Below are 11896 nucleotides of genomic sequence, written 5' to 3' on the forward strand. Positions count from 1 at the left end.
AAATACACTTCTGCGGCTCCCCTTCCGCTCGTGCGGCACCGCACCTGCGGTTCCCAAACCGCAGGTGCGAAAACACCAGAAGCAGCAAAACTTCAGCAGCTGCAATTACACTTCAACTTCCCCGTTAACCACCCGAAATTACCCGATATATATATATATATATATATATATATATATTTATCCATTAAGAAAATTAAATAATTCGCCTCCAAACCAATAAGTCGTTAATGAAAAAATTTCAATTCATTCCCCGTCCGTTAAACCGTTAATCCGATATCAATAAGCCATAAAGCTTCAATTTTGATTCGATTTTTGGTTTTGGTTCGGTTTTGAACACCCCTATGAAGGATTGCATATAGGTGTTCATAATTCCCAACGGAAGATAATAACAATCCTAGGCAGATGTTTTCGTGTTTAAAATTTATTTACATGTCAAAGATCGGATCTGCGACGTACCTGGTGAACAGAGTCTCGTTTCAGAATTTCTTCGATAGTACGAAGACTCTATGTGTATCCACACCGAGACTAATTCTTGCTATCAACTCTTTGATGAATAAAACCCGCGAACAAATTGAACGAAAGAACTTGTGCTGAAATTTTTCTCAAAAATCTCAACTCAAATTAGAAGAACAAGAAACACTTTTCTTGTAATTGTATTTTCTCTCTTGGCTTTGTATTGCACTCACTTTCATAAAGTGGGTTTTCTTTTCAAGAATAAGACATCCGGCAAATTTTTCTCCATCACCCTTTATATAGCATCACCTATAAACCACTTTCCTATTTGAGTGAGGTAATGATTTACTTAGGGTAAAAGTTTTATTCCAAAAATAAACTTTATGGAATTTATGAAGAAAAAATCGGAATTACCATTCACATGGTAATGTGATTGCCGAGAACTCTATAAACCTTTCATATCCAATTCTAAATTTGATTCTATGCTATAAACTTTTTATATTAATAATTTTGTAATTGAAAATTGCAAATCCATAAGTAGGCAAGTTGCGGTGTAGTTTAACAATCCAATTCTAAATTGGATTTCACGGCTAACTCTTTAAACAATATTTATAAATATATATTCTATATATATAAATAAATATCATTTATGACTAATAAATATATATATCACACACGCGCGCGCGCGCACACACACACACACACACACACATATATATATATATATATATATATATATTTCAACTAAGAGAAATAATTTAATTTTTTATTCCAAATAGAAAACTTTAATTTATTCACAATATTAATTATATCCTCTGTGCTAGCAAAGAATATAATAATATTTTATTTGGACTAATAACTAAATTTATTTGACTTATTAAATTCATTAATTTAATTATCAAATAATATGTTAATCAATCCTTTAGCAAAGATAAGAACACTCGTTAGTGTGCGGCCCCATAGGTTCAATGCTAAACCGATAGTAAATTGACAACATCAATATACTAATCAAGGGTGGCGTCTAGCAACACCCCTTAACGACCGGATAGCATGAATTATACAATTTACTCTCAAGAACCAGTAGAAGAATAATGTAGTAATTTCTTCTGTCCTTATAGCTCTGGATCACTCTAGGATATGGTTCAACTGTCAAATCCAAATAGGTGACCAACTATGTATTCATGTCAAATATAATCGACCATTGAATGACCTAAGAAACTCCTTTCTTCTTTCATTCAATTGCCCTGATCAAGGTCTTAGATTGGTCGTTTATAATTTATGACAACATAGAGCTTAAATTCATTACCAAGAGTTGACAGATTCCATCTTGATCAATTACTAATTCTACAAGTATTTAATCGTACCCAATATCCTTTCAACTATAGACCTAGGGCTATAGGTGTCTAGTATAAAAGCACAATAAATAACTTGTTAATTACTATGACTATCTCAAGTCAAAGGAAACTCTTACATCACATTCTTCAAGAGAATATCCTATTGACAGTTTATGGTAATTCTAATCATTAGGAATTATCCAAGGAGTCAGTTCAATGATCATATCTCTATATACATCATCTATCTATGTGATTTAGTTAATGAGATCAACTAATCTTTATCCAATAAAGACGATCACATAAATATTGATCTAACCTGATTACTAATGTCCAAATTAATAATCATATGATGAAGAACAAATTTAGATTAAATTCTAAGAAACTTCACTCTCGTTATCATGATCTCCATCACAATGTCAAGTCTCAAAATTTAATTAAGGACCTTATCAAATTAATCAAGCAATTAATAATAATGATAAAAGAATATCAAATGCCATATATTTTTATATCAAATAACGTTCACAAAACTATGTTCAAATCATCAACTATGATATTGGATCTAGGGCATATCTACTATATCCCTAACAATCTCTCACTTGCACTAGAGCCAATAACTCTTGTACTTCATTCCCAATTTTCACTTGTTCTTGTCAAACTCCTTTGCACCAAGAGTTTTAGTGAATGGGTATGGAGCATTTTCTTTTCCATCAACCTTTTGAATGTGAACGTCTCCACATCCAATGATTTCTCTTAATAAGTGATCCCTTGGTAGAACATGTTTGGATTTTTGGTGTGATCTTGGTTCTGTGCTTGAGCAATGGCTTCAGTGCTGTCACATAACAATGGAACTGCACCTTCTATTGAAGGAACCACACCAAGTTCACTTAAGAACTTTTTTATCCATACAACTTACTTAGCAGCTTCAATAGCTACAATATATTCTGCTTCAGTCACTAAATCAATTACTGTAGCTTATTTGTAACTTTTCCAATTCACTGCACCACCATTTAAGGTAAATACATAACCAGAAATAGATTTGCTATCATCTTTATCTGAAGAGAAACTTGCATTACTCTTCAAGTTTCAACTCAGAATATCCATAAATGAGGAATTGGTCTTTAGTCCTTCTTAAGTACTTTAGAATGGTCTTCACCACCTTCCAATGTTCCTCACCGGGATTTGCCTGATATCGGCTAGTCACTCCAAGTGCATAAGCCACATCAAGATGTGTACATGTCATGGTATACATGATAGCTCCCACTGCACTAGCGTATGGGATCCTACTCATGAGTTCTCTCTCTTCAGGTGTTTTAGGATAATCCCCCCTATTGAGAGCAATTCCAATGCATATTGGCAGATAGCCTCTTTTGGAATTATCCATGTCATACCTTTTTAAGATGGTATCAATGTACAAAGACTGGGTAAAGTCCAAGCAACTTCCTCGATCTATCTCTATAGATCTTTATTCCTAATATATATATATATATATATATATATATATATATATATATATATATATATATATATATATATATATATATATAGTTGCTTCTCCAAAGTCTTTCATGGAAAACTATTCAGATAGCCAAATTTTGATATTTTGCAATGCCAGTATATCATTCCCTATGAGCAATATATTATCAACATACAATACTAAGAATATAATTGTGCTCCCATTAACCTTTTTGTACACAGAAGGTTTTTGCCACATATAACAAAATTGAACTTTTCAATTGTCTTGTTAAAGCGAATATTCCAACTTCAAGATACTTGCTTTAGTCCATAAATGGATCCTTGTTGCTTTCAAATTCTATTATGATTAGACGAAGATGTGAAACCTTCAGGTTGTGTCATATACACATCCTCTTCTAGCTCATCCTTAAGGAAACTGTTTTCACATCCATTTGCCATATTTCATTGTCAGAACCTTGTGTCACCTCTTCATAGGTCTCAGGGTCTTCATCATTTTGATAAACCTCATTTGATACATCATCTTGTACCATTAGATTTAATCTAGTTGGTACATGACGTTCTCATGTAGACCTTCTAAGAGGTTCTTGTACAACTTGTTCACCTTGTGCTGGATTTTGTTGTTGTTCAATTTGGTTTGGAACTGGTTCATTAACCTGTTCTTGAACTACGTTGAGTTCTTGAACTTTAACCATTGAAGATGGCAACTTCCTTGTCAACTTAAAAACATCCAATAAAGGTTCTTCAACTTGTGTCTCATGATCTTGATTTTGTGTTGATTCATTAGTTTCTTGAACTTCATCAAGTTCTATTTCTCCACTATAATTTCCTTCCAAAAGAAATTCCCTTGCCAAAAAGGTTGTTTCTATAGCCACAAACACTTTAAGGTCAGAAGGGTGATAGAAATAATATCTCATTGTTTCTTTGGGATACCCAATAAACCTACACTTATCAGATCTTGAGTCAAGTTTATCAGACTGCAGTCTCTTAACATAAGTTGACAACCCCGAACTTTAATGTGTTTAAGGGTAGGCTTACGTCCTTTCCATATCTCATATGGTGTAGTAGAGACTGACTTAGTAGGAACTTTATTAAGTAAGTATGTTGCTACTTCCAAAGCATATCCCCATAAATTTATTGGATGATCAGTGAACCCCATCATAGATCTCACCATATCTAATAAGGCTTGATTTCTCCTTTCAGACACACCATTGTGTTGTGGTGTTCCTGGAGGTGTCCACTGTGAAAGAATCCCATTCTCTTTGAGATATCTGGTAAAATCTTCACTAAGATATTCTCCACCTCTATCAGACCTTAGTACTTTGATACTTTTACCAGTCTGCTTCTCAACTTCACTACGGAACCTTTTGAACATTTCAAAAGATTCAGACTTGTGTTTCATAAGATACACAAATCCATATCTTGACATATCATCAGTGAAGGTGATGAAGTAAGAATATCCACCTCTAGCTTGAATTTTCATGGGCCCACAAACATCTGTATGAATTAGTCCCAATAATTCAGAAGCTCTTTCTCCACTTCCAGTAAATGGAGATTTGGTCATTTTTCCTTTGAGACAAGATTCACAAGTTGGATATGATTCAAAATCATATTTGTCAAGGTACCCTTCCTTGTACAACTTGTTAATTCTTTTCTCTCCAATATGACCAAGCCTACAATGCCAAAGGTATGCATGATTTACATGATCATCTCTTTTCCTCTTAAAACTTGAAACATGCATAATCGAATTAACATTCACATTAGGTAAGACATAAATGTCATGTTGGAGATAGCCATTCACATATAAATTATCACTATAATAAATAGCGCAAATATCATTGCCTATATTATTGCGAAAACCACGTTTGTCTAACATAGAAGCTGAAATTATGTTCGAAACAAATTTAGGAACGTAATAACAATCATCCAACATAAGTAGTTTGCTCGTAGGCATTATTAAAGAAATTGATCCTACATCTACGACCGCAACTTTTGCACCATTCTCAACTTGTAGCTTAACTTCTCCCTTATTTAACCTCCTACTTATCTTTAACCCTTGCAACATATTGAAGATGTTATAACTACTGCCAGTATCTAATACCCACAGTGAAAAATTAGTAGTAGCTAAAGAAACCTTTAAAACATTTTTCATTGATGTCTCGCTTTGTTTCTTGTCCTTTAGAGTTGCAAGATACTCCTTGCAGTTTCTCTTTCAATGCCTTTTCTTCTTACAGTGAAAACATTCAGCATCATATACTGACTGCAAGATCAAATCTTCAGAAAGCTCTTTACCAAGCGTGTACCCTAACTTCTTATGTTCTTCGGTAAGAACAATCATATGATTGACAAGGGGTCCAACTGTATATCAACCATCTTCTTAAGATATTCAATGATTGCATTTGGATCAATATTCCGATGTTTCCTCTGGAGTTCAGAACTCATAGAAGCGAGAATGATACGTTTAATAGCAAGGCATTCTTCCAAGTATTTCTGATAAACCTTGGTGCCTTGAACATTATTCTCTGGTGGGATTATCTTTGCAGGCTTATCGATCACATCAATGAGATTTTCATGCAAGAGAACAATTCTCAAATTTCTATACCAGTCATCAAAGTTTGGTCCTACCAACTTGTTGGTCTCAAGTATTTCATGCAGCGATATAACAGACATATTGAGAAATCTAAAATACAGAAAAGAAAAGGCAATAATATAAGAACATATTTACATATATCATAAAGACATAGGCTTTTATCTAAATGATATTTCCACTAATTAATTTAAACTATTTACCCTCATTATAGTTTACGAAACTTTATTTCTATTAGTGGAGTAAAGGAATCCTTTAACAATATGTATGAGCCCCTTGGAAGTCAAGTCGTTTCTCACATATATTTTAAAGGTAGGTACTCTTACCAATTGTATCCCCATACAATTTTCTTAAATAGCTTTCTTTGCCTTTCAAGATATTGCGTATAAAGAGAAAGATAGCCAGTCCTCTTGGGCGGCCGAGAGTGTTATGTAAAAAGGACCAAGGAGGATCCTATCCTAAAGGAGAAGGAGGAGGAGTAGGAGCTAGCTTTAGGGGCGGAATCGAAGCGAAGAAATTAGTTCATGCCACGACGATCTATATGGAAGGGAAGTTTTGTTGATGCATTCCTCTTGAGAATGAAGAAGAAGAGAGATCCTGCTTTTTGTAGATTGAGATGGATTGATCTTCGCTATCGTGCCTCCTCCTTGTACCAGTTGATGCTGGGGCAGTGCTTAATATGAGTTTTCTCCTGCCCCAGACAGCTTCGAGGTTCCCATCGATCGATTACAGAGGTTTCTACCACTGAACTTGCTTATGCTCCCCTTTGATCGAGTGCTATTTCTATAAAGAAGATTGAGTAGGAAAATGTTGAATTGTCTTCAATCGAGATTGCCTCGGCTTCTTAGGCACATGAGGAAGCGGCCTAACATCTTTTCAATCGAAATCCCAATCAAAGACAAGTTCTACCAAGGCCAGGATCTGAAAGAGAGGATTCACTTTCCGAAATTCCTAGTGACATGATTCCTCGTCAAATAGTCCCCTGATAGTCAGGTCGATCCTATTGGCATAGTTGAGTTCAAACATCATGATAGCAAAGAACTTATTAAATTTTGTACTCCCCGGGTAGTCCAGGCGTCTAGTAAGAAATTGAATAATTCTTTCAATCCATGCATCTAATGCAATAAATAATTTTAACATATTCTCGAACTATAAATCTTCTGGTAGTCAGGCCACTCCTTATAAACAAGAAATAAGTAAAATTATTTACTTTGATGGATAGCTCTATAATAAAATATCTTATATTTTATTATTTAAGAACTCAAATTTTAGTAAGAGGGAATTGTTACTAAAATAGTTTTTACTAACATGAAGATCAAATCTTTTATAGCATGTAAATTTAGTTCACATTGTCTACATGCTTAGTTCTAAATTGATTTACATCACATGTAATAAATAATTCAAAATTATGTAACGAACAAGCATGTGACCTAAAAACGAAATTCAACATCTTCTAACATGTTTATCTTATATATCATATAAAAATAATTCATGCCAGAAAATTATTATTAATTAACATCATATGAACTAATAACAATTAAAATAACAGTAGAATCCAATAACCTATTATAGATTACAATCATATCTAATACAAAAATTTCAAATTCAAGTTACGAACTATCTCAATAGTTTAACTTATATGTATATATATTTTATTCACAATAAAATTATATCAATCCATATGCATTCAAACAATTTGACTATTGCATAATACACATGTATTATGGTTTTAACTCTTCTAATATAATCTTAAAATATTTCGTAAATAAATTTTAGACACAATAAACCACGGCTCTGATACCACTGAAAGATTGCAAATAGGTGTTCGTAACACGTAGCGGAAGACAATAACAATTTTAGGCAGATGTTTTCGTGTTTAAAATTTATTTACATGTCAAAGATCGGATCTGCGACGTACCTGGTGAACAGAGTCTCGTTTCAGAATTTCTTCGATAGTACGAAGACTCTATGCGTATCCACACCGAGACTAATTCTTGCTATCAACTCTTTGATCAATAAAACCCGTGAACAAATTGAACGAAAGAACTTGTGCTGATTTTTTTCTCAAAAATCTCAACTCAAATTAGAAGAACAAGAAACACTTTTCTTGTAATTGTATTTTCTCTCATGACTTTGTATTGCACTCTCACTTTCATAACGTGGGTTTTCTTTTCAAGAATGAGTCATCCGGCAAATTTTTCACAATCACCCTTTATATAGCATCAGCTATAAACCTTTTTCCTATTTGGGTGAGGTAATGATTTACTTAGGGTAAAAGTTTTATTCCAAAAATAAACTTTATGAAATTTATAAAGAAAAAATTGGAATTACCATTCACATGGTAATGTGATTGCCGAGAACTCTATAGACCTTTCATATCCAATTCTAAATTGGATTCTATGCTATAAACTTTTTATATTAATAATTTTGTAATTGAAAATTGCAAATCCATAAGTAGGCAAGTTGCGGTGTAGTTTAACAATCCAATTCTAAATTGGATTTCATGGCTAACTCTTTAAACAATATTTATAAATATATATTCTATATATATAAATAAATATCATTTATGACTAATATATATATATATATATATATATATATATATATATATATATATTTCAACTAAGAGAAATAATTTAATTTTCTATTCCAAATAGAAAACTTCAATTTATTCACAATATTAATTATATCCTCTATGCTAGCAAAGAATATAATAATATTTCATTCGGACTAATAACTAAATTTATTTGACTAATTATATTCATTAATTTAATTATCAAATAATAAGTTAATCAATCCTTTAGCAAAGATTAGAACACTTGTTAGTTGCGACCCCATAGGTTCAATACTAAACGGGTAGTAAATTGACCACATCAATAAACTAATCAAGGGTGGCTTCTAGCAACACTCCTTAACGACCGGATAGCATGAATTATACAATTTACTTTCAAGAACCAGTAGAAGAATAATGTAGTAATTCCTTCTGTCCTTATAGCTCTGGATCACTCTAAGATATAATTCAACTGTCAAATCCAAATAGGTGACCAACTATGTATTCATGTCAAATATAATCGACCATTGAATGATCTAAGAAACTCCTTTCTTCTTTCGTTCAATTGCCCTGGCCAAGGTCTTAGATTGGTCGTTTATAATTCATGACAATACGGAGCTTAAACTCATAACCAAGAGTTGACAGATTCCATCTTGATCAATCACTAATTCTATAAGTATTTAATCGTACCCAATATCCTTCTACTACAGTCCTAGGACCATAGGTGTCTAGTATCAAAGCACAATAAATAACTTGTTAATTACTATGACTATCTTAGGTCAAAGGAAACTCTTACATCACATTCTTCAAGAGAATATCCTATTGACAGTTTATGGTAATTCTAACCATTAGGAATTATCCAATGAGTCGGTTCAATGATCATATCTCTATATGCATTATCTATATATGTGATTTAGTTAATGAGATCAACTAATCTTTATCCAATAAAGAGGATCACATAAATATTGATCTAACATGATTACTAATGTCCAAATTAATAATCTTTTGATCAAGAACAAATTTAGATTAAATTCTAAGAAACTTCACTCTCGTTATCATAATCTCCGTCACAATGTCAAGTTTCAAAATTTAATTAATGACCTTATCAAATTAATCAAGCAATTAATAATAATAATAATAAAAGAATATCAAATGCCATATATTTTTATATCAAATAACATTCACAAAAATATGTTCAAATCATCAAATATAATATTTAATTTAAAGCATATCTACTGTAGCCGTAACACCCTAATTGTACCTCTCTCTAACACCAATTATATTAGCTTGTTCTAAACTTAGTCGTCGTGTCACTTTTTTTCCTTTTCGTCGTCTCGTGTTGCAATGTTAAATTTTTTCACTATACGTGTTGGGTACAACTTACAAGAAGTACTGACCACAGCATCCTATACGTGGCGTTTACAACCATACGTGTCATACTCCCACAACGACACCAATTCCTCATCTCTTGCAACTTCCCACTATAACAGCAAAGCCATTGCCGAATCAAAGTACTAACCCTCTTCAACTTCTGCAAACTGTAACACCCAAGTATTTGCACAAAAGCTACTTATTTTTCTTTAAACATAACAACAATGGCAGCCATGTCAATCACTAAAAGCGCCATTTTTAACCTCTCCAAGGCTCTTCCTCGAACTCCTTCTCTCTTCCTACGCCGCGATGTCTCCTTCTACAACCTCTCCAAGACTCTTCCTCAAAACCGTTCTCTTTTCATTCGCCACAAAGTCTCCCGTGTCTGCTTTTCCTCCTCCCCGAATTACTCCGAGGTAATATATTTGTCTTGCTTTTTCTTTTTCGATGTCATTTATGTATAGTACTGGAGAGTGTAAAGGAATAAATTCAAATAAACAAATGCGCATTTTCTTATTTTTTTATATATTTTTTTTTTATCTAGGTATTGATGTTACCTATTTTGTGTTGTTATTTTTAGTTACATACTAAGCGATAAAAGAAAAACTTTCGACTTGTTATAGTGTATAGAAGTTATACTACTGCCCTCTTTATTATTTTGCTAACTTGCGCTACAAAGTTCACAGCTTTAGATAATTAAGTTAGAACTGAATGCTTTTAAATTTATGCTGAAGGGATACCATGCATCGGAAGACTTTAAAAGAAGACAAGACTTTGATAGAGGTGTCAAAGAAGAGAAATCACCTATGCGAGAGATGGCTGACAACACGAAGGACGATATGAAAGCGTCCATGGACGAAACTAAACGAACAGCCAAAGACATGAAGGACAAAGCAAAAGAAGGTGCAGAGAGCATGAAAGACAAAGCAAGTGACATGGCCGGAACGGCAGCAGATAAGGCAAAACAAGGGAAAGACAAAGCAGCAGAAATGGCACACGACACTAAAGAGAGCGCAAAAGAGAGAGCACATGACATGAAGGAAAAGACCAAAGATACTGCAGAGTCCATGGCTGACAAGACGAAAGAATACGCGCATGATGCGAAGGAGACGACAAAGGACAGAGCAGGAGCTATGGCGGAGAAGACGAAAGAAGGGGCAAGCAAAGTTGCGGAGACAGCGCAGTCAATAGCGGACAAAGCTAAGCAGGCAATGTCAGATGCTATGGGAGCGGCAAAGGAAACGACTCAGAAAATCAAAGAAACTGTGGTTGGTTCAGCAGACGATGATAAGAAGTCTGTTGATGATTATATTGAAGATCATACGGGTAAGCCGAAGGAAGATGATAGTGAGAAAACCATGGATGAAGATGTGGTGGAACTGAGAAGGCGTGCAGGGGGAAGTGGTGACAAGAAACATTGAGGCAGAAAGTGGAAGTTATTTTGAATAATAATCTAGTGAAGGTTATCTCTAATATGTTCGAACTTATTTCCTTATGCATATTGTATACACGGAACTCTGTTTTTGAGTTTTGCTTCCCTCTGGGAACTGGTACTTGCACTTGGTGAAGTTTCGCTCAATTCTCACCGTATACCGGCAGTTTGATGGAATTTAAAGTCTATTAGTATATCACTATTCGTGGTAGTCATTCAACTTAGTCTAATTACTACACTACACATTTGGCATTACCGCGGTTTCAGTCGGAAAAGTTCATAACTAGCTTATTACCTTGCTTTAGCTATTATAATTTATATATATATCAGTATTATTTTTTGACGAAACGGTTCGGTTAAACCCTTTTTCACCACTTGCGTCCGCCCCAGACTATAAGGGTGTTGTGGATATTTTAATTGCCACAATACAAGATTTTGGGTTCAATTTTTTGTTAGGGAATATTTTGTCCTTTAAACTGTTGTTCGGCAAATCGGATTAGTCGGGTGCGACTAAACCAACGAAAAGGACGCCATGTATTTACTTAGGGGTCGTTTGGTGGGGTGTATAAGAATAGGGCCGACTAATGTGTATTAGTAATACATGATATTACTAATGCAAGTATTAGTTATGCAAATATTATTTTTTATCTATTATTTAGCGTGGTGTATTAAAATTATAGTATAATGCATATTATTTT

At 33.7% G+C, this 11896-nt stretch overlaps 1 protein-coding gene across 1 annotated transcript; it reads left to right on the plus strand.

Moving 5' to 3' along the window:
• The first annotated feature begins 9990 nt into the window (after positions 1-9990).
• LOC104243861 (late embryogenesis abundant protein 1-like) lies at positions 9991-11187 on the plus strand. Its single transcript, XM_009799123.2, has 2 exons — positions 9991-10182; positions 10501-11187. Exons 1-2 carry the CDS (start codon positions 9991-9993, stop codon positions 11185-11187), a joined length of 879 nt encoding a protein of 292 aa, XP_009797425.1.
• Positions 11188-11896: the final 709 nt, after the last annotated feature.

The sequence above is a fragment of the Nicotiana sylvestris genome, chromosome 2 (assembly GCF_000393655.2).
Source record: "Nicotiana sylvestris chromosome 2, ASM39365v2, whole genome shotgun sequence".
NCBI classification, from domain to species: Eukaryota; Viridiplantae; Streptophyta; class Magnoliopsida; order Solanales; family Solanaceae; genus Nicotiana; species Nicotiana sylvestris.

Excerpts from the sequence above, each read along its gene's own strand:
- LOC104243861 (XM_009799123.2), top strand. The coding sequence starts at position 9,991 with ATGGCAGCCATGTCAATCACTAAAAGCGCCATTTTTAACCTCTCCAAG. Across the intron at positions 10,183-10,500 it reads CCTCCCCGAATTACTCCGAG|GGATACCATGCATCGGAAGA; the intron begins GTAATATATTTG and ends TTTATGCTGAAG.